We start from the raw sequence: 23,268 nt of genomic DNA, 5'->3' as shown, positions 1-23,268 counted from the left end.
AAGCACATTTCTGGTTGTGATAAGAGTGTTGCTTATAACAATAATGAGAGGGATTATAGTGATAATAGTTTGGTTAGATTTATAATTCAATTTCTATATTTCTTATCTGACAATTTCTTTATTTTGAGTTTGGTCAAGTCCCATGTCAGGTAGAAAGCATACACTTTGCCTATCCTTCCAACACAGACAGAGACACCAACTCCAATAGCATTTACACCCCATCGTCTGCTAGGCTTAGATGGACACACACACACGCACACACACACACACACACAACCATGCCACAGCTTTGACAATGCACACACCACGGATCTGGTGTGAATGTGGCGTTAGTGTATCACCTTATGTGTGGGGCAAATTATATGGATAATTATATATTGTATCAAATTATATGCTGTATGGTTGTTAAATGTATTGAATTTCTTCTAACGTTTTAATTGTTTATATATATATGTGTGTGAATGTTAGTATGAATTGATGTTTTGTTCACCATGTAAGATTTGTTGATCTTTGTTATACTGTTGTCTTGTCATTCTTGTAGTTCTAATAGTTACTGCATGTTTGTAAACATATGTTTATGTTATTTACCTGAAGTTGTTGTTCCTGGTTATTTAATCACATTGTTTAAGACTTTTCTAAATAAAATTATTTATTTCCCCTTTCGTAAACCTAACACATGTGCCAGTGTCTCTATATTCTTGTTTTCATAGTAGAATGAAGCACACGGAGAAGCAGTTACAATCAGCTAGTCTGTCTTTCAGCCTTTATCTGTCCTCCCCACAATTGATTTAGCCTCTTCAGAGTACAGTAAGACATCCCATATTGAGCTTGTTTTGATGGTAAAACAGCTTATTTTTTTTACATGACCATTATATCTGTATTTTTAGGTCAGATGCCAAACCGGGAAATGAAAACATTCTACTCTTTAAAAATTCTACTTGTTACTGTTATGAGTAAATTAATCATAACTTCTGAACCAAAGGTGATAAATTGATTCTGGTTTTTTTCACTGAGGAGAACACAACACTGGCTATCCTTTGCACACTATATCTACAACAGACATCAGGTGAAAAGAAAGATTCATCTTGAGAAATTGATATTTTCACGTTTTTTGATATTGAATTTTGAAGGTTTTGTTTAAAAACAATGTGTGTTACCCTCAAACTTATTAACTATGATATGTACCATTTTAAAGGGCTAGTTCTCCTGATTACAATGGTGGGTATATCTTATCTCTGTCATGTAGCATGGCCACACAATAAGCCTTTTTGTCTCACAAGGGCATCAAGTATGAAAAAACGGAATGTTTCGTGCCGTCTGCAAAGGTCTAATAAATTTATCATAACTTTTGAACAAAAGGTGACACATTGATTCTGTTTTCATCACTGAGTAGAGGACAAAATTGTGAATCTCCCATACACTCTATGTTTTTCTCTATCTACAATAGAAATTGGGAGAAAAATTAGATTTATCTTGACAAACTGATATTTTCGTGTTTTTGGGGGTTGAATTTTAAAGATATTTTTTAAAAATTATGTATGTTCTCCTCAAACTTATTCATTATATTTTATACCATTTGAAAGGGCTATTTCTCCTGATTAGAGTGGTGGGTATATTGTATCTTTGTCATGTAGCATAATCATACAATAAGCCTTTTTGTGCCATAAGGCCATCGAGTATGAAAAAATGGAATGTTCGGCACAGTCTGCAATGGGTTAATATAGTTGGAATGACTGAACTAGGTAGATGAGGTTTAATATAGTTGGAATGACTTGAACAGTTAAATAGGTGGATGGTTTAAAAGGTTAAATTATTTGCTAGGTAGATGATGTTTAATATAGTTGGAATGACTGAACAGTTAAATAGGTGGATAGTTTAAATGGTTAAATTATTTGCTAGGTAGATGAGTTTTAATATAGTTGGAATGACTGAACTAGGTAGACGAGGTTTAATATAGTTGGAATGACTGAAAAGTTGAATAGGTGGATGGTTTAAAAGGTTAAATTATTTGCTAGGTAGATTATGTTTAATATAGTTGGAATGACTGAACTAGGTAGATGAGGTTTAATATAGTTGGAATGACTGAACAGTTAAATAGGTGGATGGTTTAAAAGGTTAAATTATTTGCTAGGTAGATGATGTTTAATATAGTTGGAATGACTGAACAGTTAAATAGGTGGATAGTTTAAAAGGTTAAACTATTTGCTAGGTAGATGAGGTTTAATATAGTTGGAATGACTGAACAGTTAAAAAGGTGGATGGTTTAAAACGTTAAATTATTTGCTAGGTAGATGATGTTTAATATAGTTGGAATGACTGAACTAGGTAGATGAGGTTTAATATAGTTGGAATGACTGAACAGTTAAATAGGTGGATAGTTTAAAAGGTTAAACTATTTGCTAGGTAGATGAGGTTTAATATAGTTGGAATGACTGAACAGTTAAATAGGTGGATGGTTTAAAAGGTTAAATTATTTGCTAGGTAGATGATGTTTAATATAGTTGGAATGACTGAACTAGGTAGATGAGGTTTAATATAGTTGGAATGACTGAACAGTTAAATAAGTGGATAGTTTATATAGTTAAATGATTTGCTTGGTAGATAAGGTTTAATATAGTTGGAATGATTGAACGGTTAAATAGGTGGATAATTTAAATGGTTAAATTATTTAGGTAGATAATTGACGATAACTGACAGTTGGAATGGCTCTAATGTTTGCTAGCAGTTATGCTAACTATGTTATCAAAGATAATAATGTTAACCAAGTTACTTAACTTAGTTAACTTAGCTAATGTTTTTATTTTTAGTAGTTTTGCTAAAAATGCTAACTAGCATGCTAACATGCTAGCATGCTAACTATATAAACAATGTTACTTAGCTAACTTAGCTAATCATTTTTAGCAGTTATGCTAACTATGCTAACATGTTAGCATGCTAACTATGCTAACCATGTTACTTAGCTAATCATTTTTAGCAGTTTTGTTAAAAATGCTAACTAGCATGGTAGCATGCTAACTATGCTAACCATGTTACTTAGCTAATCATTTTTAGCATTTTTGCTAAAAATACTAACAATGCTAACTATGCTAACCATGCTAACTAGCTACAGTGGGTAGGAGTCATAGTTGATGATCAGTAACAGTTACAATGGCTGAACAGTTAAAAAGTTCAGTAGTTTAAAGGGTTAAATTGTTTAACAGTGAAATATTGTAGTGAGGACTTTTATTTTGAAACAGTTTTTGGCAGAGGAAGCAGTTGAACAGGATGTGTAGTCTTAATAGGGCCAGTTTGTATGTTTAAAGGGGTCATAGAATGCAAAACCGAGTTTACCTTGTCATAGATGAATAACGATAGTTCAGTGGGTGAAATGGAGATACAGAGAAGTTCAAAACCCCATCCACGCCTCCTTTCTGTGCAAATCTCACAATTCGAAACTCCCGCCATAAAAGCGGCTTAATCCAAAAGAAGCTCAGAGTTTACGCAAACTCCGTGTGGTGCCTTATTTGGCTCTGGCCTGTACATGTGTCACGCCCAAAATTTACATACAGACCAGCCCACTGGTTCGCTGGCCCAAGAACATGAATGGAGGTCGTGAAGATGTCAGACACTAGTTTAGCTAGCCTACTGTTGGGTTTACTTCTACAAGAATTACAAAGCAGGCAGTTTCTCTATCGAAAATGAGCCAGAGAGGTAAATGCAGTGTTCCAGGCTGCACGGAGAAATGGGAAGTTTGTCACAGTCTTCCCAAGGATCCGAAGACTCGGCAGGCGTGGATAATGTTTGTCTATCAGAAGATCCCTGCAAAGTTCGACGCTCAGCTGTTCATTTGCTCTAAACATTTTACCGAAGACAGCTTTCAAAATCTTGGACATTTTAAAGCAGGATTTGCCAAACTTCTTTTACTGAAACGAGGGGCTGTTCCGACCGTAAGGTCATCACAACCGCAAGCTGTAAGTATTATTTTGGCGCTAAGCAGTTGATATCAATGCTAGCATATCGTGTATAGCAACATGCATGTACACGTAGAATGTGTACATGCATGTACATTCATGTGAATAAATAACATGTTGACATGTAAATCTACACTACGATGCACGTTTGTCCAGGTCTTCGTCAGGTTATTTTGTTATTCTATTCCAGCAAGATAGCTAAAGCTGAGTAGAATCACGATAGTTTGGTTGCTAGAAGCTAGCACTAAGTTGTAATGTTACCCACCTAAGTCGATCCTGTTACCACTTTTAGAAGTGGAAACTAGGAGTAACGTTAACATTATCGTGTAAAATGATTTCAGAGCACATCACAAGAACAACCACGAACAAAAGTTGCAGCATGCCAAACAGATCCTCCTTGTGTGGCATCTCGTGGGTTCTTTTACTACATTGAGACCTCACCAACGAAGCAAAGGTAAACGTTCTAATTATTCTTATGTTATCATGAATATTATCAGACGTGTTATGGTGTTTGTGTGTTCCAAACATGTGTAGCATTATTACTGGGTAGCATTTAGTAGAGCAGTGTTTACTTACTTACTTACCTTGATGACTGAGTACATTAGTGAGCCATTCACAACAAATTAAAGAAGTATTCATAGTATGAATAGACCTATTCATACTATTCATCTCACTGAATGACCTGCATTTACTTTTGTGGGGAAGGCTGGTGAAAGTTATTTGTTCAACCAGTATGAATGGGTCTATATACAAAAGATATGACTGATTAGTAAATTGTATGTTGTATCACAGCAGTACATTGTCCTTCGGCACCGAGCAATCCATATGACACCCCACTAAATAGTCTCCCCCTCCCCTTTGAAGGCATACAGGCAACGCCAAGCAATGCCAAAGTGTGGCAGTAGGCACAACGGCTCCTCCAGTCTCTGGGCCATTCTCTTCAACTCCTTTGAAGGGTCAGAGGCCAGCAAAGAGACCTCGCCTTGAATTTGAGGAGGAGGTGGAAGATGTTTCCTCTGCATGCACTGATCCTCAAGATTCCACATACGATCCTGCACAGTCTGCTACAATGGAGACAGAATCATCTCAGCTTTTGTAAGTAAAGTTACAACTCTCACAATGCAGCAGTGCTATTTATATGCATTGTGACTGTTGTCAGACAGTACAATTGTTTTATGACAGATTTTTGACTGAGATGGACAATGTTGTTTTTTCTTTATTATCTTTTGTAGTACATCACCAGTGACTTCATATGGCGATGCAAAATACATTGTTTTTGAGCAATGCCTCTTCAGCCTGTTCGAGATCTGCCCTGTGTGCACAAGAACCTGTACATTCCTGCCACGCAGAAGAGGGTCCTTCCTAGCGATCGACCAACTATGCCCTCACTGCAAGTTCTTCCGACAGTGGAAGAGTCAGCCAGTTATTGGGAGCACCCCTGTGGGCAACCTTCAGCTGTCTGCTGCCATTTACTTTTGTGGAGCTTCATTTTCAAAGATGAAAAAGGTATCATTGTGCTCATTGTCCCCTGCAGGAAGTGTTTGTCTTTCACTGATGACTTCACAACTGATCTACTTTTAATTATTTTATAGATATTTGATGCAATGCAGCTGAGAACACACACGTATGATGCCTTCAGAAGACATTGTGTACAGAAATGGGTTTTGTTTAGTGAAAGTGTGAGATCAGGCCTAATTGCCAGCCATCAAAATGCAAATCATTACAGTTTTAGGCTGCTCTAACTGAAAGGCACTTGTAACAACACCGGTTAGAGTACAGCTTTGGCACAGCCTACAGGTTTAGCCAATGCTTTTGCTGTGAGTTAATAGAAGTATTTTGCTTGGTGTGTGCTTACAAAAGTGACAAGTGACAATTGTTACAACATTTCTGCTGTTTCAGTTAGGTTGTACCTTGCAGCTATGCATTTCAATGAGAATGCTCAGCGCCCACAACGGAAGACAGCCAAGGGGAAACTAATGTACAGGCTTGTGTTTCCAAAGGCCAAAAGGGGAGGTTACACGGTCAAAAAAGTGAAGACAGAGCCAACGATTTGTAAGTTTAAAATGTATATATTTTTTTATACAAACGATTGTGCAACAAATGTGCAACGGTATAGACACTAACAATAACTTATTAATTCACACACAACAGGCTATGTCTTTAACCTGATAAGACTGGTGTTTGAAGAGATCGTCCATGACTCCCTTCGTTATGTGGATGCCGTCCAGCAGATTCCTGTGCTCCAAGACTTGTGTGCTCAGCTTCCCAGACCTTCCAGGGAGGATGCTGTCGCTGAGCATGTGTCACGGTTCAGTCGAGGGGGGGGTCTGAACCCGACATACTGCCCTGATGTTTCCGAAACTCCCTCCGTGTCGCAGCACCACACAAGAGGGGATCACAACACGGACACTTCGCCCAAGGAAACCCCAGCACCAGCTCACGAAAGATCTGTAGGCCAAGTGTCTGCATTGCCTTCAGAGAAATCAGAGTGGAAAGGCACACTTTTTTACTATTTATTTTTTGAATATTTTATATTTTTGAGTATAGCACTGTATGATTGTGTTGAAACAAAATAAAGTTTGTCATTTTACTGTTTGCATCAAACTGTGTTTTCGTGACCTGCTGAACTAATAATGAATGCATATTGGCTAAAAACATTTGATTTATATTATATAGCTGGTAACACTTGTATCAGATTGTCCTCACCTTTCCATCCCTCTTATTCTCAACTGCCCATGGTCAGCTCTGTAGATGTTCATTGCATTTTGTAAAGAATATATGTTGAGGCACACCGGTTCAAGGCCAGGATGGTCAATCATACAGGTTATCTCCTCCGGAACCTGGGTCATTCTTCTCATGACCTGTAAAAACAAATATAAAGACCATGCTGTTATTTTGTCATTTTGAATGAGCAGAAAGCACAAATTAGCTTGAGTAAATATCTCCAGTTTTAGTTACCTGGGGTACTTCCCGGCAACATATATTTTCTCTCTCCTGGGGCATGCGGTCACAGTTTCCACACGTACACCTGGCAAGGGGAGATGGATGTAATTGTAAGTTCACATATCACTACATGGAATGAGGGTAATAATCTTATAATCAGATGATATAATCAGCAGGATAGAAGTTAGCCTACTGCTGATTAGGTCATCTGGTTATGAGATTATTATCTTCGTTACATGTAATAATATATACAACAGGACGATGTCCAGTTAGTTAGGCAAGAGCCTACTATTTCTGTAGTGGCAGTTTGTAGGTTATGGTGTTTGTGAAATGAGTAGCCTACTGCTCGCGTCAACAAAAATATTACCTCTCGTGACATGACAGTGGTAATATTTTTGTTGAAGCGAGTGAGCAGTAGGCTACTCATTTCATTACGGCCATAACATACTGAACTGGTACTACGGAAATAGTCTCTTGCCCAGCTAACTGGACGTCCTGTTGTAAGATCACATATTACTACTAACGTTACGTGGCAAATAATGTAGGTAACTCCTAATCAGATAACCCATTCAGCAGGAGAGAACGGTAACAATATACTGACTAAAACGAGAGTATAGGCTACTTTCCTTGCGAGCAGCACTCATTTCATTATAGCTATCTGCACGCTACATATTGGCTATACGGACTTTCTCGCTAACTGGACGTCTTGACAGAAAATGCACGAGGGTAACGTTACATGTTGTAAAACTGAGACTGGCAGTTGATCCAGGTGGCCCGAACACCTGCCATAGGATTCTAATTGCTTAACGGCCGTATTGTGATGTCATAATCATAATGTTACGTCAATGGGGAAATTTTGATTAGTTTTTAATTAATAGTTTAAAAAGTATAAAAGTTACAAAGCTGAAAAATACATAGCACCCATGTCCTAAGTAAGACCTACGTAACATAGTTTGAATGAAGTTTCTACGTTAAACAGTTGAAGCTGCATTAAGTGCGTTAGAAGAAGAAGAACTAAAAAAGCATTTCCTGAAAGAAATACAGTGCATGAAAATGCAAAAATATGATGGGTTTATTTGGTTAAATTATTTGCTTGGTAGATAAGGTTTAATATAGTTGGAATGACTGAACAGTTAAATAGGTTGATAATTGAAATGGTTAAATTATTTAGGCAGATAGTTGACGATAACTAACAGTTGGAATGGCTCCAATGTTTGCTAGCAGTTATGCTAACTATGTTAACAAAGATAATAATGCTAACCAAGTTACTATGCTAACTAGCATGTAAACAATGTTAAAATGTTAACTATGCTAACCATATGACTTAGCTAACCTAGCTAATCATTTTTATTAGTTATGCTAACTAGCATGTTAACATGCTAATTATGCTAACCATGTGACTTAGCTAACTTCGCTAATCATTTTTAATAGTTATGTTAACTATGCTAACTAACATGCTAATATGCTAGCATGCTAACTAAGCTAACCATGTGACTTAGCTAACTATGTTAATTAGCATGTTACCATGCTAGCATGCTAACTATGCTAACCATGTTACTTAGCTAATCATTTTTAGCAGTTTTTGCTAACTAACATGCTAATATGCTAGCATGCTCACTATGCTAACCATATGACTTAGCTAACTTAGCTAATCATTTTTAGCAGTTATGCTAACTAACATGCTAACATGTTAGCATGCTAACTATGCTAACAATGTTACTTAGCTAACTTAGCTAATAATTTTTAGCAGTTTTGCTAAAAATGCTAATAATGTTAGCAATGCTAACATGCTAACCATGCTAACTAGCTACAGTGGGTCATAGTTGATGACAAGTAACAGTTACAATGACTGAACAGTTAAAAAGTTCAGTAGTTTAAAGGGTTAAATTGTTTAACAGTGAAATATTGTAGTGAGGACTTTTATTTTGAAACAGTTTTTGGCAGAGGAAGTAGTTGAACAGGGTGTTTAGTCTTAATAGAGCCAGTTTGTATGCTTAAAGCCTGAGACTGGCAGTTGATGCAGGTGGCCCGAACACCTGCCATAGGATTCTAATTGCTTAACGGCTCTATTGTGATGTCATCAGCCCATGTTAAGTCTATGGGGAAATTTTGAACAGTTTTTAATTAATAGTTTAAAAAGTATAAAAGTTACAAAGATGAAAAATACATAGCACTCTTGTCCTAAGTAAGACCTACGTAACATAGTTTGAATGAAGTTTCTACGTTAAAGGTTAAAGCTGCATTAAACGCGTTAGAAGAAGAATAAGAAGAACAGTACAGTGCATTTTTATGCACTGTAATAATAAAATGCCTTGGAATAACAGTACAGTGCATTTTCATGCACTGTAATAATAAAATGCCTTGGAATAACAGTACAGTGCATTTTCATGCACTGTAATAAGAAGAAGCCTAGGAAGAACAGTACGGTGCATTTTCATGCACTGTAATAAGAAATTTTGGAAGAACAGTATAGTGCATTTTCATGCACTATAATAATAAAATGCCTTGGAATAACAGTACAGTGCATTTTCATGCACTGTAATAATTTTAATAAGAATAATAAGAATAATTTGGATAACAGTAGAGTGCATTTTCATGCACTCTAATAATATTAAGAATAATTCGGATAACAATAGAGTGCATTTTCATGCACTCTAATAAGAAGAAGAAGCCTAGGAAGAACAGTACAGTGCATTTTCATGCACTGTAATAATAATCAGAAGAAAAAGCCTTGGAATAACAGTACAGTGCATTTTCATGCACTGTAATAAAATGCCTTGGAATAACAGTACAGTGCATTTTCATGCACTGTAATAAGAAATCGGATAACAATAGAGTGCATTTTCATGCACTCTAATGAGCTTATTTCTAAGCCGTTCTTTATCCAATTGCCATCAAACTTGTGAGTGCTTGCTCATGCCATGACAACGCCATTCCTGCTATAGCGCTCTGCTAGGCCCCCGCATTGCTGCTTGCAGCTATATTAGTTTCATTGTTTTTGCATTGTTGCATGATGCTTGCATGAGAAATAAACAACAGCAATTAGATGGGTGCCGTTGTTTTGGGATGTTTCCCTCGTGCAAGCATCATACACTGATAGAATATTTATATGCTATTTAATTACATTTCATTTTAATGCCTTGTAAGGATTCAGGAAACACAATATCAGCTTTTGTGAATGGTAAATGGCGGAGATCATGCGTAAATCACTGATCTGGAGATCTTTAACTATCTTTAACTAAGATTAATTAATAGCTTTTGGCTGACTTTAATACTTAATGCTAGACAGTGTTTTAGTCTGTGCTCTGTTTTTTATGGAAGTTGCATAAACCCACGTCGTTCTATTAAATGTCGTTTCATAATTAAATTGCCTTCCAATAGGTTGAAGCTTAGCTTTGCTACCAACCTGCAAACGCAAGCATTGAATTAACGCTCATACCACGACTTAATTCTATGCCTCTGATGACACCAAATTAACAAGTATTTCCTACTAATTGCAGAAACGTTTGTTTTCTTTTTCTGTCCGCGGTTCCTTGATCAATTGCGCAGCAAATTATCCCGGGAATAATTTCACTCTGCAGACCATTGCGGACCGCGGCCCATAGTTTGAGAAATGGTGACCTACCTGCATGGTGCCATATTAAGGCCTTTTTACGGTGAGTTTTACCCGGGTTTTCGCGTGGAAGGCTCTGTAGAAATCTGGCACCCTATTAAACGAAGTTAAACTGAAAGAGCGTGCCGTTCACAGACACCAGAATGAACGAGTTCACAGTAACGTTCATCAGGCAGTAATACAGTAGCCTACGTTCAGTTCACGTTCGCTCAAAATATGAACGAGTTCGTTTTCGTTCAATGAACGCGTTCAGACACAACACTGCTAGTAGCCTGTAGTAGTAGTAGTAGACTAATATATTAGTAGCCTAGTAGTTGTAGTAGTATAGTAGTAGCATAGTAGGCCTAGTAGCCTACAGTACCACTAAGGGAGTGGTAGTGGTGGTAATAGCAGAGATGACTGGGATGAGAGGATAAACACCTACTGGCGTTCAAATTGCCATGCCTTGCTGTGTTTTATGTGTTAAGTTATTTAAGTCATTCAAATGAATGGGGCCAATGGGGACAGGCAAAAATAGGCTAGGCCACCTCTCACTTTCACCTGCCAAAAAAAAAACACACTTAGACACAGTTGAAAATAAATTAACTATATTCATTAAGATCAACTGGAGTTCTTAGACACAATACACATCATGCCATGTTTGCAAAAACAATAATCATCCTCTATTTCAGCAATTCTGTTTCATTTGAAAAATTTTGAATTTTCTGTATATATTTATATGATATATTTTATATTTTTACATTTTGTCTTATTCAGTCATCATTAGAACATTCAGGCAGAGAGAAATAACCACATAAGTTTCACAGAAATTCCACAGGTGAGCAATACAAGAGGCAGGGCACCCCAACACAAAGACAGACATAGACAACCTCATATTTCAGTCTACAAATAAATGGTTGACAAGTCACTTAACCAGCTTTTGTAAAAGTGCAGTAGTTGTTAAATTAACTACAGACATTTATTTGAACAACAATAAACTGGCCCATCAGCTATCAGACCACTGACAATATCCAGTGGTTTCACAGGACACACCCTGAACGAGAGGAGCCATCAATCTGAAGGAAAGACCAGATTTTGGATTGTAAACCTAGACATAGCAACAGGTCATGCGCACAAATCAACAGAGAGTTCATGCACATTACATGTACAAACAGTGGAAAGTAGTCTCACGAACACTGATGCTACACAAGCAGTGGTGAACAAAAGGTTGTTGTTCCACTTCTACTCTGGAGTACTCCACATCCACATTCCACACTCCACACTCCAGCAACCTGAAAACACATAAACTAAGTAGATGGCAATGTTTCGTGCACTTGTCAATGCCAGTATTCTTGGCTTAACAGGAAGTAAAGAAGACTAAGTGGACATTGATTGGCAACTTCTCAGAGAATGTACTCTTTTCAATACATTCCTCATGTCAGAGATGTACTTTAAGCTGACTGAAATCGTTGAAATAGTGTATTGATTTTCATTGTTAGACAAAAAGACAGCAAGAAAGAATTAATTGTGAAATTGTTTGAGTTTATCAAAGATAACAGTTAAGCAATGAATAAAAGGCTACAAATTGAACCGACTAAGTCGGATACTGTGTAAATGACAATACAAATTAGGCTGTAGTTACCATTAACTATATATCATTTTTGTTGTGAATTACTTTGAGGTTTCCAGTGGAAAACTATCAAAAATATGTGCACCAATGAAAATCTCTGAGGGTAACAGCCTGTTGTGAAGCTACAACCTGTTACAAATAAAAATAAAAAAAAAACACATTTTATCAAGTTTGCTAGTGGACAAATAAATGAAAATAAGCCATATAAGAAGCTGGTTCCACTGTGGTGGTGCTTGTGACCTCTGTACTATCTGCATGTGTCATATGTTGGTCAAGCATGTCTCAGAAATGTAATGTCTCTTAAAGAATTCACTGAAGCTGAAACAGTGTACAAATATTTCTATAAATAACAGACAAAGTTCACATCTCTCACTCCTAAATGATTTCAAGTGGTATGGCCGCACATGCCATAAACGGTTATGTTTCCTGACCATAGAGAGGAGTCTTGCACAACCTCTAAAGGGCACTTAACTCATTCCATACCATACACGTCATGCCCTTCATGAGGCAACATCTTTAGTGCCTTGTCAACAGTTACAGCAACAGTTTATTTCAGATATCATATAGCACTAAGAATATCTAGTAATATCCTATTAAACATTTTGTTTCAATACTGAGAATTAACCATAGATTCTTCACCATGATGCCACCAAAATATGCCTGATTTGAAATGTACATGACTACTAGGTTAATCAACCAAATGGAATTACAGAGTGAAAACTGGACTAATTTGTTCAGTTCATGAAGTCATTCAAGTGACACTTGCTGAATCTCTATCTCTGAAGTACAAAAAGGATTTAGGAATCATGTATTTCCGACAGCCCATAATGAACACCCCTTAATACAGCGTTAAAAGGGTCAGTAACTAGTGTTCTGCTTTGTCTGCTATTCTTTAGCAGGGAAATCATATTGCACATTAGCTCTCAATCATTTTGGTGTCTAGTATTCTCAAAACATAAAACTACTAAACAGCAAACAAAAAAACATACAAAAAAAAAAACTCTATGACGCAAGACGGCCAACATATAATTTACCTTAAAATAAATTATTTGAATCTTCTTAAGGCAGTATCTGGGTAAGTTTGGAAAAAAGGTATATTGTATATTACACAACACTACTTAACAGTCTCTTTGAGTGAATTAGAAGCAATGTGAATGTTTTTAGTAGTTATGAACAAGGCCTATCCATTTCAAATGAGCAATGTAGAATAGAATGAGTCCACGTTTGTTCCCTGCAAAAAAAAAAAACCAACTTACTCCTCATCTACAGGCATGGCCAGCAATAAGTGGCTAATGCCATAACCTTACACACCCAGGAGCTTGTATTCCACTCAGAGCACGTCAGGGGAAAAGGTGTGAAACCTGCATAATTACTGCAGAGCTTTCAGTCTAGACAGTATAGTCTAGACAAATTGTTTATGGCAGACCAGTCAAACTAGATTTGGGATGGAATGGTAAGCCAATTGTTTGATCTACAACAAATTGAATTGAAAATTGAAACATATCAATACCAACATAAGTACAGTAGGTATATACCATATGAATCAGTACCATATTGGCTGAAGAATTCAGGAGAGTTAGTTAATTGGAGACACTTTGATCCTCAAACTACTTCCTTTTAATAAATATGAACACTGTCTCTTCTTGTATCACCACCAATGCATGCTTTTATAGGTAAACCATGCCATTACATTGCTGCCACTGTATATCATGCATTTCCACCCACGTCACAATTAAGCATCAGCCCATGCCATGTAGGGGCTGTTCCACAGACACATGTCACAAATCCACAGGTTTCTACAAACATAAACAATTATCACTTGACAGGCAAACAACATGTAAAACTCAGCACAAATGCAGATCCAACATTACTCATTGGTCTGTGAAGAGGACAATGCCACTAAATTTCACAGCAGGACCTATTGGGCTCTCTCTTCTCTGCCTGGAGACAATTTGAAGAAGTGTTGTCCATACTGAAAAATAAAAAAGCTAGCTTTACTTCTGAAAAGAAAAATTAAGATAATGGTATGATGTGGCTGTATGCATCACACAGTGTTTAAAGTGGCTAAAGATAAGATAAAAAACAACATCAACACAACAGAAACAGTGATGAGTTGAGTGAAATGATGAAAGGGTTTGATGGAGCAGAAGTCCAGGGGGGTTAGGGGGTGGGGTTGCAGTCACTCAGATGGGAAACCAAGTCAGTAAAATATAAAAGCTTTATTTACAATCCCCAATGTGCCAGCAAGATAGTCAAATCTCCACCCTGGTGATCGCAGAGGTCCGTGGTGTGGAATGGGAAACTATGCCTCATGGGGCTTTGCCATTTCTGCTGTTACCAGGAAGTGTGGGATGTGCTGGGTGATTGGCAGCAGGGGCCACTCAGTGTGAGAACCAAAGCAGCCTTCTCGTCCGCGGGGGAAGCAACCCAAAATCTCAGCTGGATCTCAACACAGCCTAATGACTAGTTACCAACTTAACAAATAAATATTTTTGTAGTTATATTAAAATAAAAAAATACATAAATAAATAAGTTAATACTGAAACTGAAACATGGTTAGAACAGAGGAACTTTTAGAAAATGTATGTGAATAGTTTCATAACAGCTTGTTTCATTCTCGTGGAGATGACCCAGCAATGCCAAGGGACAATATGGTCCAAACTCCATTTCTCTTATTTCTGGAGACATACAATGCTTCCCTGTCCTGAACCAACTATGACTGGCTTATCAGTTCATCCATCAGTGAAGATAAATGATCTGGAGATATGTATTTACATGGACAAACTGCTTAGGCCAAGCTCTAGCCACACCATGATTTCATCCTTCTGTCTTGAATATCTTTATCTGTGATTATAGTCTTTTCTCTTTTTTCTCCCTTAGGCCATCCAGTTGTTACTAAATATGACACCTTGGCTCCTTCCTCCCTGCTGTAACTGGGTGATGAACCGTTTCCATAAAGTTGAAGGATGCCCCACTTGCACCATCCTACACACATTTACTTGAAGGGAGCTTCTTCGTTTGCTTCCTCTTACAAATCCCACTGGAGAACATCATCTTCCACATGTACTGCACAGAGACCTATAGTTTTGTACCCACAGGTCATGAGCAAGACAGTTGAAATTCAAGGCAGGATGAGCAGGTTGCCGTGCTCAAAGTAGTTCCTCTATCCATTCTGACCTTTCTTTCCCTACCTACATGATTCCCCCACTGTCCATACCCTCCTTACTGGCACTACATTCTGTATTCTGTCAACAGCTGTTTTTCTTACTCTCGTCTTTCTGCATTCCGTTCTGTCTTACTTCCATTGTCTTACTTCTCTCCTTCTGTGACCTTTGTTGACTGGTGCAGGCTTGGGTGTCATAAACTAATGGGACGGATTGATTTAAAGTCTGAATTCTTCCTGGCATAGCCAGCGAAGCTTGTTGAAGGTGTAGTTTCCTGTTTGAAAAGCTTCCTGAAGGCCTTTGCACGTTTGCATGTATGTTGGTGTAGATCTGCACGTCTGTAATGGTGTCCTTCAATCAATGGTGTCATGTCTTAACAAGGAACAGGATACTGGGCCCAGTGATAAGCCTGTGTGTGTGTGTGTGTGTGTGTGCGCGCGCGCGCATGTGTGTGTGTGTGTGTGTGTGTGTGTGTGTGTGTGTGTGCGTGGTTATGGAGTGCTATAGAAGTGTGGAGATGTGGATGTGGATGCCTGTTTGGGTTTGAACCGCATGCTGTGGCCCTTCCTGCCCCTCCTCCCATGTTAGAAGCCCTGGATGTGGCAGTAGGCCTCCAGGCTGGAGAAGAGGATGTAGAGGAGCCAGAGAGACAGGAAGAGGAGGCAGGTGAGCATGCGAGGGACCCGCGCCCCCCCGAGCTCGCCCCCGATGGAGGGCCGGCGGCGGAACAGCAGCACGCCCATGGCAATGAAAGCGAAGATGGTAAAGAGCGTGACGGAGAAGGCCAGGGAGCCTGGATCCACCTTGAATTGCTGCCCCTTCACATTCCAGTAGACAGCTGCCACTGACCATGCCACGCCGATACCCAGGAACACGTTCACAGCATTGCTGCCCGTCACATTGCCCACAGATGCATCAGCATACTGATCCTGTGTGGCTGCCACCTTACTGGCAAATGTGTCTGGAAGAAACAAGAGAAGAGAACAAGACTGAATCAAATGAAAGAGAATACAGGGAAGACAGATAAAGAAAAAATACTGAATGGCATTCATTGCATCACCACTGGCATTCACAGGTGACTTGGCATTGACCCAATTAACATGTTTATGATCTATAAGTATTCTCATAAGACAGGAATTCAATACTGATCTGTATATGTTCTTCACCAGCAGTATCATTTATGGTACCACTACCAGTTTCCACAAAAATATTCACATGGTTTGTATTGCTTCATAAGTATTTCTTCAATATATTACCCAACTAGTTTCCAGAATCTTTCACTATATGACATGGATGCTTAATCATTTTTGATACATTTGTTTAGAACTTAAATAAGCAGAAAGGAGTTTTTCTCCTAAACAACTGAACTGAACTAGCCTTAAAAACACCAACAGCAGCAGAGTTGTACTTTAGTGATAATATCACTACAACTGTGCTGAATATCCGAATTATATATTATATAATGATTGTGTATTTAGTGAAATGTTTCCAGATTTCATGTGTTTTAACTGTTCTGGAATGTTTGCAGTGTAAGCAATTGCACTCCATCCTGACAGACAGCATGAGAGTCATGATAAGCAGCAGCTGGGACCACAGAAAATGTGGTCAGTGCAGTCTGCCCTGATATGGTGATATTACCATGGGAACAAAGAAAAGCTCCTCCTCATGGCATGTGGCACATCACATCCACACCTGGGGTAAAGAGGCCAACTGAGGTGTGAGCCACACCCCGGAGTTAGACTATGGGAGTGAAGGGTAGCATACTGAGTAGCCAGACCAGGGGTGAGAACGACTTCATTATCATACAGAACCAAAGGTTGTCAACCATTTGCATTAGAAGAGTAGGCTAATTAATTTACATGTAGGAAGTACCTGGTACTTATATAATATATGATAATATAGTATATGGCTAGAGTTTGAAATTATTGTTGTTCAGACCTATACTGCTGAATCAGAATCAGAATTTAATTTGTCATTGAACAAATACGACTAAATTAAAAAATATGGAGTAAGGTTCTGGGCCTGGTTCACAAAACACCTGGGTGAATAGCCTGGGTAGCAAGCTGAAAATTACTGGTGTCTTTATCTGTGCATCACATGACCATATGCCTTCAAAATGAGATCGGATTTAAAAAAAAGGTGGTACCTTCCTACACTTACTTGAAGAAACCGTAAAAAAGTGCTAACAATTAAAAGGCTAATGGGGTTTAGTTGGTGCTTGGAAACCTATGCTCTGCCATTACCACAGAGCATTGTGTTTGTCACAATGCTTACTCTTACTTTCAATCAGTGGAAAGTGAAAAGGAATACGACTGGTGTAGAGAATTTGAAAACCAAACGGTGTCCTTTACCTGGTAATGAGGTGCCCAAGGCCACAAACACCACGGCAGTGACGGTGTCCCGCAGGCCCACAGTGCAGCCGAAGTGGGAGGCCAAGTCCCCGATGATGGCAGTAAGGAAGCCAATAACACTGATGGAGACAACGAAGCAGGCCCAACCATTCCAGTACTCAGTTGGCGGCACACAGGCAAAGAGAACCTTCCAGAACACAGTCAAGAAGTGCATGACATAGTCGGAACAGGAGGGCAGGCGCTCTTCACGACCTTCATCATCCTCCTCATCTCCATCACCTGAGGGGACACATTCACATGGCACAGGACACATGTTCAGTGCCTCACTAAAGGGAAGAGGAGAGATAGACTTCTCTGCTTAGTCTGTCTGCCTCTCCACCCTCTCCATGTTTGAGTACTGACTGCCCACTACTGCTTTACTACTGTTTTACTACAGTTTTACTAATGTACACAGCCTAATGTTTTCACTACTGTTTTACTGCTACACTGTTTTTCATGCTATATTAGCACACATGATCAATGGCTGCGGTCAGGCTTCTGCTACAATACTGAATGAATGAATGGCTATAACCCTATTACCTCAACCTGTTCTTGCACTGAAATTGTTTTACAATTGAAATTTGTCTACATTATACTTTACTCTCCTATTTGTCCATATTATTTATGCTGGTCTCTAGACCTTACTCTTGCACTGTTGCACTGTTGGACTAATGTTGGACTACTTTTTGCACCTTCACCATGACACCCACTCTCTTGAGCACCTTGCCATGCACACATAACTAAGGACTATGGTTGGACTACTGTTTGCACCTTCACCATGACACTCACCCCCTTTAGCACCTTACCAGTCCCGCCCTGTCACTACAAGCGTCTTATGCTTGATCACCCTCAAGCACATTGGACTTTCTTAATTTAATTTATATAGTGTATTTAGTATTTAGTTTTGTTAGTTTTCTTATCTTTCTTATCTTCTACTGTCTTTATTGTACAGTGGAGTTTAGTTATATGTTTATACTTATACTTATGTTTACCATTTGTGCTGTAAGTGCATGTTGTATGTGATGTCTGTATGCTACTGAGCCCCCTGAATTTCCCCTTGGGGATCAATAAAGTATCTATCTATCTATCTATCTCTATCTACATACATACCAGATGAACACCACAAACACACATTCACATAGCCTACATATAGTATATGAATATAAGGTAAGGCTGTATCATCAAAACATGTATGGACAAAAGGTATAATTAAAATATAATCCCAGGTTTGAGTGTCAGAGGACCAGCTCAACAGGTCCCATTATTCAACAGATCCCAGGCATTGCACACTGCACACCCTGCACTACCCCACACTTTCACGCACTACCCTGTAAGGCCCAGCAGAGGGCAGTGTAACACTGTGAATGTGTACCTGACTGTGTTGTGCTCTTATATTTTCCACATGGCCACTGCTGTGGTCATTTCTTGAAATGACAACTTGCATGTGTGTGGTGAGCTTTTGTCATATCGTTGGTAAAACACACTTCCTCTACAGGTGTTATAGATGTGACTCCACCTGTGTTTCTGTGGACTTTGCCAAGGAGGTATTAGATTGTATGAAACAGGTGGGCCCAAAAAAACACATATCACATTACATCATTATGTGTGCTGAATACAGTGGGGATGGGGGTGGACAGTAACAAAGTATTGAAGAGCTTCAGGGCCCTGTCCTGGTCAGACTCATTAGGTTGGGGAGAAAGTGTCAACGCCAGTGTGGGCCCTGTGAATGATCTGTCACCACAACGGAATAGAGAATCACAGTGACACACACACACACACACACACAATTTGTCACACAAACATACACAAATACCCATGTCTACATTAAGGGGTGGGTTAACTATGATGTGATCACAGTAAGGTGGACTGTGCCATGCGGAATAGATTTTTAAAAAAGGCATTCAGCACATGTTTGATGATGGTGGAGATTATAGTGCAATGTTTATAACTATACCAGTGGTATTAAATGGTTCCTAGTGTTGAAGAGTGTACATATTGTGAATGTGGATAATACACTGTGATTTTTGAATGTTAAAAGTTGCAATTGGTGATAAACTCTTCTGATATTTCAGAGGCGGATACATTTCAATTTCAATTTAATTTCACTTATAGAGCGCCAAAACATTACACATGTCTCATGGCGCTTTACAGAGTGTTAAAACAAGAATAAACTGTTTACTTGCGTTTGGCCTCCACTACAACCCCTATATTCAAAAGGAGGTAGAGACATTAAAGATGATGAAAAAGCTACAAACCTGCGCTGACGGTCACTGCCTCAATAAATTGCTCCCTCCAAGAGTGTGTGCCAATCACTAGGGCCAGGTTGGTCTTCTTAATGAGTTTGTCCACAGTGCTCTAGTAATAACAAAACACACAAACACACGTCTAACCAGTGGTGCACAACTCTGACAATACCTACTGAATGAATGAACTTCATAATGGAGAAATGCAAAATAATAGTAATCATATTTTTCAGAAACATTTTGTGTTTTTTTTTTTTAGAAACCTCTGGGATTGCTTTATTTGCTTCTATTGAAATAACCTTACACTCCTCTTTAAATATATTTCAATATTCATAAATGATTAAACTGTGTTTGTGTAACCTGCGTTGTGTTGAACATGCGCGGTTCAACCCTGCACACACCCGGTCTCGAACCCGCGAAACAGCAACACCTCGGATCGAGGTAAAAGCCCAGGCCGCTAGCATTCAAGCAAGCACTGCTCTTGAGGCGTCGGGGAGTGAGGTTTACTAACATTCCATGCGCACAGCTATGCTAGCTGGCATCCGTTACACTCACCCCCCTAAACCACCCCTGATCCGAGTCACGGCACCAGTGTAACCTGCGTTGTGTTGAACCTGCACGGTTCAACCCTGCACACGCCCGGACTCAAACCCGCGAAGCAGCAGGGGGGGGAGGTTTACTAACGTTCCACACGCACAGCTAGCTGGCATCCGTTACATTTGCCCCCATCTATAATTCATAGATCTCTGAGTACATAGTCTGGATGTTTACACAAAAACACAAGCAGTGATAAAAAATGTTTTAATAACCACTGGTTATTTTTTGAGCTAACCCATCTATGACTTTTTCACGACTCAGCATAACAGCCCCTAGGCAGGCAAATGTTAAATCTGCAATGATCCAGCAATGACATGAAACTAATCAAACTGCAGTGTGATGCCAAGCGGCATTTGGTGCAGACCAAATGCCTTGCTCGTTATTCCTTAACAGAGTTCCATTTCCCATCTTCATCTTGTGGAACTCTAGCTCAAAAATAATTATTCTCATATGAGCGTGCATTTTTTATATGACCTAGCCTACATCTTCAGAAAGTTAGTGAAAATGATTGCTGCTAAGGCTTCTGTGTATCTTTGAGAGTGTAGTTGTGTTTAATATCTATCTATCTATCTATCTATCTATCTATATCTCTGTGCAGGGTTTCCCGCAGCACTTTGCAGTCAAGGCGGCCGCCTTGGCAAAACAAGCCTGCCACCTTAACTACGTCGTCAAAAAAAAAAAAAACGTGTTACTTTGTCCTGTTTTCTCCCTTTCATTCCAAACCGTGACCAACGCCAATCTCCCTTCTCCACAGAACGCATTAAAAAATAAGAAGAAATGTGTCATGAATCGAAAAATAATCAGATTTTATAATCTTTACATATGTGATATGCCTCCGAATCAGGGGGTCGTTTCTAGAAAGGTTAGCAACGATGTTGCTCAACCACCATGGTACGACGCAACTTGCGACCAAACAACGACACTGTTACACCTGTTTCCAGAAAGCATCGTACCTGTGTCGCAATTCGCTACCGCCGACGTTCGAACACCATAGTTCCAACAACGTTGTTGATGATGCAGCTATACATATCATTGGTGGAAACAGTGGCAACGTGTAATACCCCACCCCCTAGAAATGTTCTGTCACGGCCTATGTCAACATGTTTCTAATCTAAACTACGACGGAGTAATAGGGCCACAGATGAAGGAAACATTTTTTTTGCCATGACGAGATTAAACTCGACATGTCGATTTTAAAGTCGCCATGTCGACATTAAACTCAACATTTCGAGAATAAAGTTGAAATATCATGTTGACTTTAATCTTGACGTGTCGACATTAAACTCAACATTTTGAGAATAAAGTTAGTTTGGAGAGAGAACGACCGCTCGAGACGATTGAAAGGGAGGATGAATGAAACAATGCAACTATATCATGTGGACAAAACATAGAACATATTAACCTACGCTGTTACAGTAGGTCCTATCACGGAGTTACAGGCGATAAATGCGATGGTCAAAAGTAGCCTAAACGTCATTAGCGGTTTATTTATTTATTTATTTATTGTAGGCCCATTATTAAAGTGTTGTTTTTCATCTAAAGGTTGAACTGCATACTAGGCGCTCTCCCCAATCCTAGACTTTCACGTTGCTTGTTTGTAATGGATGCAAAACAGCCTATTGCTGAATGTCTATGGAGGGACGAATAAAGCTGGGCTAGGCTATGTTAAAGGTTAAATAGGCTATGTTTAAACAGTAGGGCCTATTGCGAGTTTAATGTCAGCATGTCGACTTTAAAGTCGACACGTCGAGATTAAAGTAGATATGATATTTCAACTTTATTCTCGAAATGTCGAGTTTAATGTCGACATGTCGACCTTAAAGTCAACATGTCGAGTTTAATCTCGCCATGGCAAAAATATTTTTTTTTCTTCATGTGTGGCCCTAATACTGCGTCGCCCTAATACCAAATACAAGAACGATGGAGCAAACTACCAAGGTTGCGACGCAAGTTAGCAAACGATGCTTTCTAGAAACGACCCCCAGAGGTAGTTCGCTGCATCGTTATTGGATTTGGTGTTTCTAGAAAGGGTAGTTCGAACTCGCAATCGCAAACAAGGACGCAAAGTTTGGTCGTTTGAACTACTGCCCCTAGGCAGTCGCACTTGTGTCGTTCCTTGGTGGTTCCTGTTGGTGTCCGGAGCGCCTAACCAAAAATCACAACCGCCTAACCAAAATTTGCGAAGTGGATGTTTATTTCGTGACTCAATGATTAATCTATCCTGTAGCTTAATTTTGATGAAGACACTGCTCCCCTACTTGGCTCATTCTTGCTATTTATGTTAATTAAAGTATTGCCTTGCTTTTAGTATTATAATCTTCACAGTCCCTAACAACAGCAGTGTTAAATGGTGTAGTGGCTAAAGCAGATGACTTATTATCCCAACGTTGTAGGTTCGATTTTCTTATGATGTGAGATTGTCCTCTTCCTTCTCGCTACCTGCAGGTGAACTAGTGTGACACGTAGATTCAATTGTTTTTTACTGATGTATACCTACCTATTGTACTCTCGATGTAGAGTAACTATATACATAAATATGTATGGTCAAAACCTATTGTTGTGTCTCGTAGGCCTACTCAGAGATAAAAAAAAAGAGCTAGGATCTTAACTCCGGCCGAGTGCAGAGTGCACCAAGCACTGCCGTTAAATACATGACAGTTGATAACCTATGGGATACCCAGATATTTGTCCAGGCTATATATTTTTCCAACACAGATATTTAACACAAATAATGACTCATATTGGTCTGCTTAAGTTAA

At 39.0% G+C, this 23,268-nt stretch overlaps 2 protein-coding genes and 1 long non-coding RNA gene across 9 annotated transcripts in view; 1 reads left to right on the top strand and 2 right to left on the bottom strand.

Moving 5' to 3' along the window:
* The first annotated feature begins 3,539 nt into the window (after positions 1–3,539).
* On the top strand, positions 3,540–6,302 carry LOC125308029. 2 transcript variants are annotated; one of them, XM_048264242.1, is made up of 6 exons: positions 3,540–3,950; positions 4,292–4,404; positions 4,815–5,045; positions 5,183–5,456; positions 5,854–6,002; positions 6,102–6,302. In XM_048264242.1, exons 1-5 carry the CDS (start codon positions 3,678–3,680, stop codon positions 5,881–5,883), a joined length of 921 nt encoding a protein of 306 aa, XP_048120199.1. In that variant the 5' UTR covers positions 3,540–3,677; the 3' UTR covers positions 5,884–6,002; positions 6,102–6,302. The 2 variants fall into 2 exon arrangements, with proteins under 2 accessions (XP_048120199.1, XP_048120198.1); XM_048264241.1 differs by having other exon boundaries at positions 5,543–6,002.
* A 21-nt stretch (positions 6,303–6,323) lies between these two features.
* LOC125308040 lies at positions 6,324–7,171 on the bottom strand. Its single transcript, XR_007195818.1, has 3 exons — positions 6,909–7,171; positions 6,657–6,811; positions 6,324–6,422 (listed from the first exon to the last, which is right to left on the bottom strand). It is a non-coding gene; the product is annotated as an uncharacterized LOC125308040 (long non-coding RNA).
* A 3,905-nt stretch (positions 7,172–11,076) lies between these two features.
* slc8a2b (solute carrier family 8 member 2b) overlaps positions 11,077–23,268 on the bottom strand; it is a 71,094-nt gene continuing 58,902 nt past the window's right edge. For all 6 annotated transcript variants that reach the window (XM_048264180.1, XM_048264181.1, XM_048264179.1 and 3 more), the window contains 3 exons: positions 19,925–20,024; positions 17,631–17,909; positions 11,077–16,240 (listed from right to left, as the gene is read on the bottom strand). In XM_048264180.1, the coding sequence (XP_048120137.1) occupies positions 15,864–16,240; positions 17,631–17,909; positions 19,925–20,024 (756 nt within the window). In that variant the 3' untranslated portion in view covers positions 11,077–15,863. The remainder of the gene's footprint in view (positions 16,241–17,630; positions 17,910–19,924; positions 20,025–23,268) is intronic.

This window comes from Alosa alosa, chromosome 15, assembly GCF_017589495.1.
Source record: "Alosa alosa isolate M-15738 ecotype Scorff River chromosome 15, AALO_Geno_1.1, whole genome shotgun sequence".
NCBI lineage: Eukaryota > Metazoa > Chordata > Actinopteri > Clupeiformes > Clupeidae > Alosa > Alosa alosa.
The sequence above is the reverse complement of the archived record's forward strand: the minus strand, read 5'-3'. Positions and strand labels throughout refer to the sequence as shown.

Coding starts and splice junctions, on each gene's coding strand:
- LOC125308029 (XM_048264241.1), top strand. CDS start 3,678: ATGAGCCAGAGAGGTAAATGCAGTGTTCCAGGCTGCACGGAGAAATGG. Junction 4,405..4,814: donor ACCTCACCAACGAAGCAAAG/GTAAACGTTCTA, acceptor TCCCCTTTGAAG/GCATACAGGCAACGCCAAGC. Junction 5,046..5,182: donor ACAGAATCATCTCAGCTTTT/GTAAGTAAAGTT, acceptor TATCTTTTGTAG/TACATCACCAGTGACTTCAT.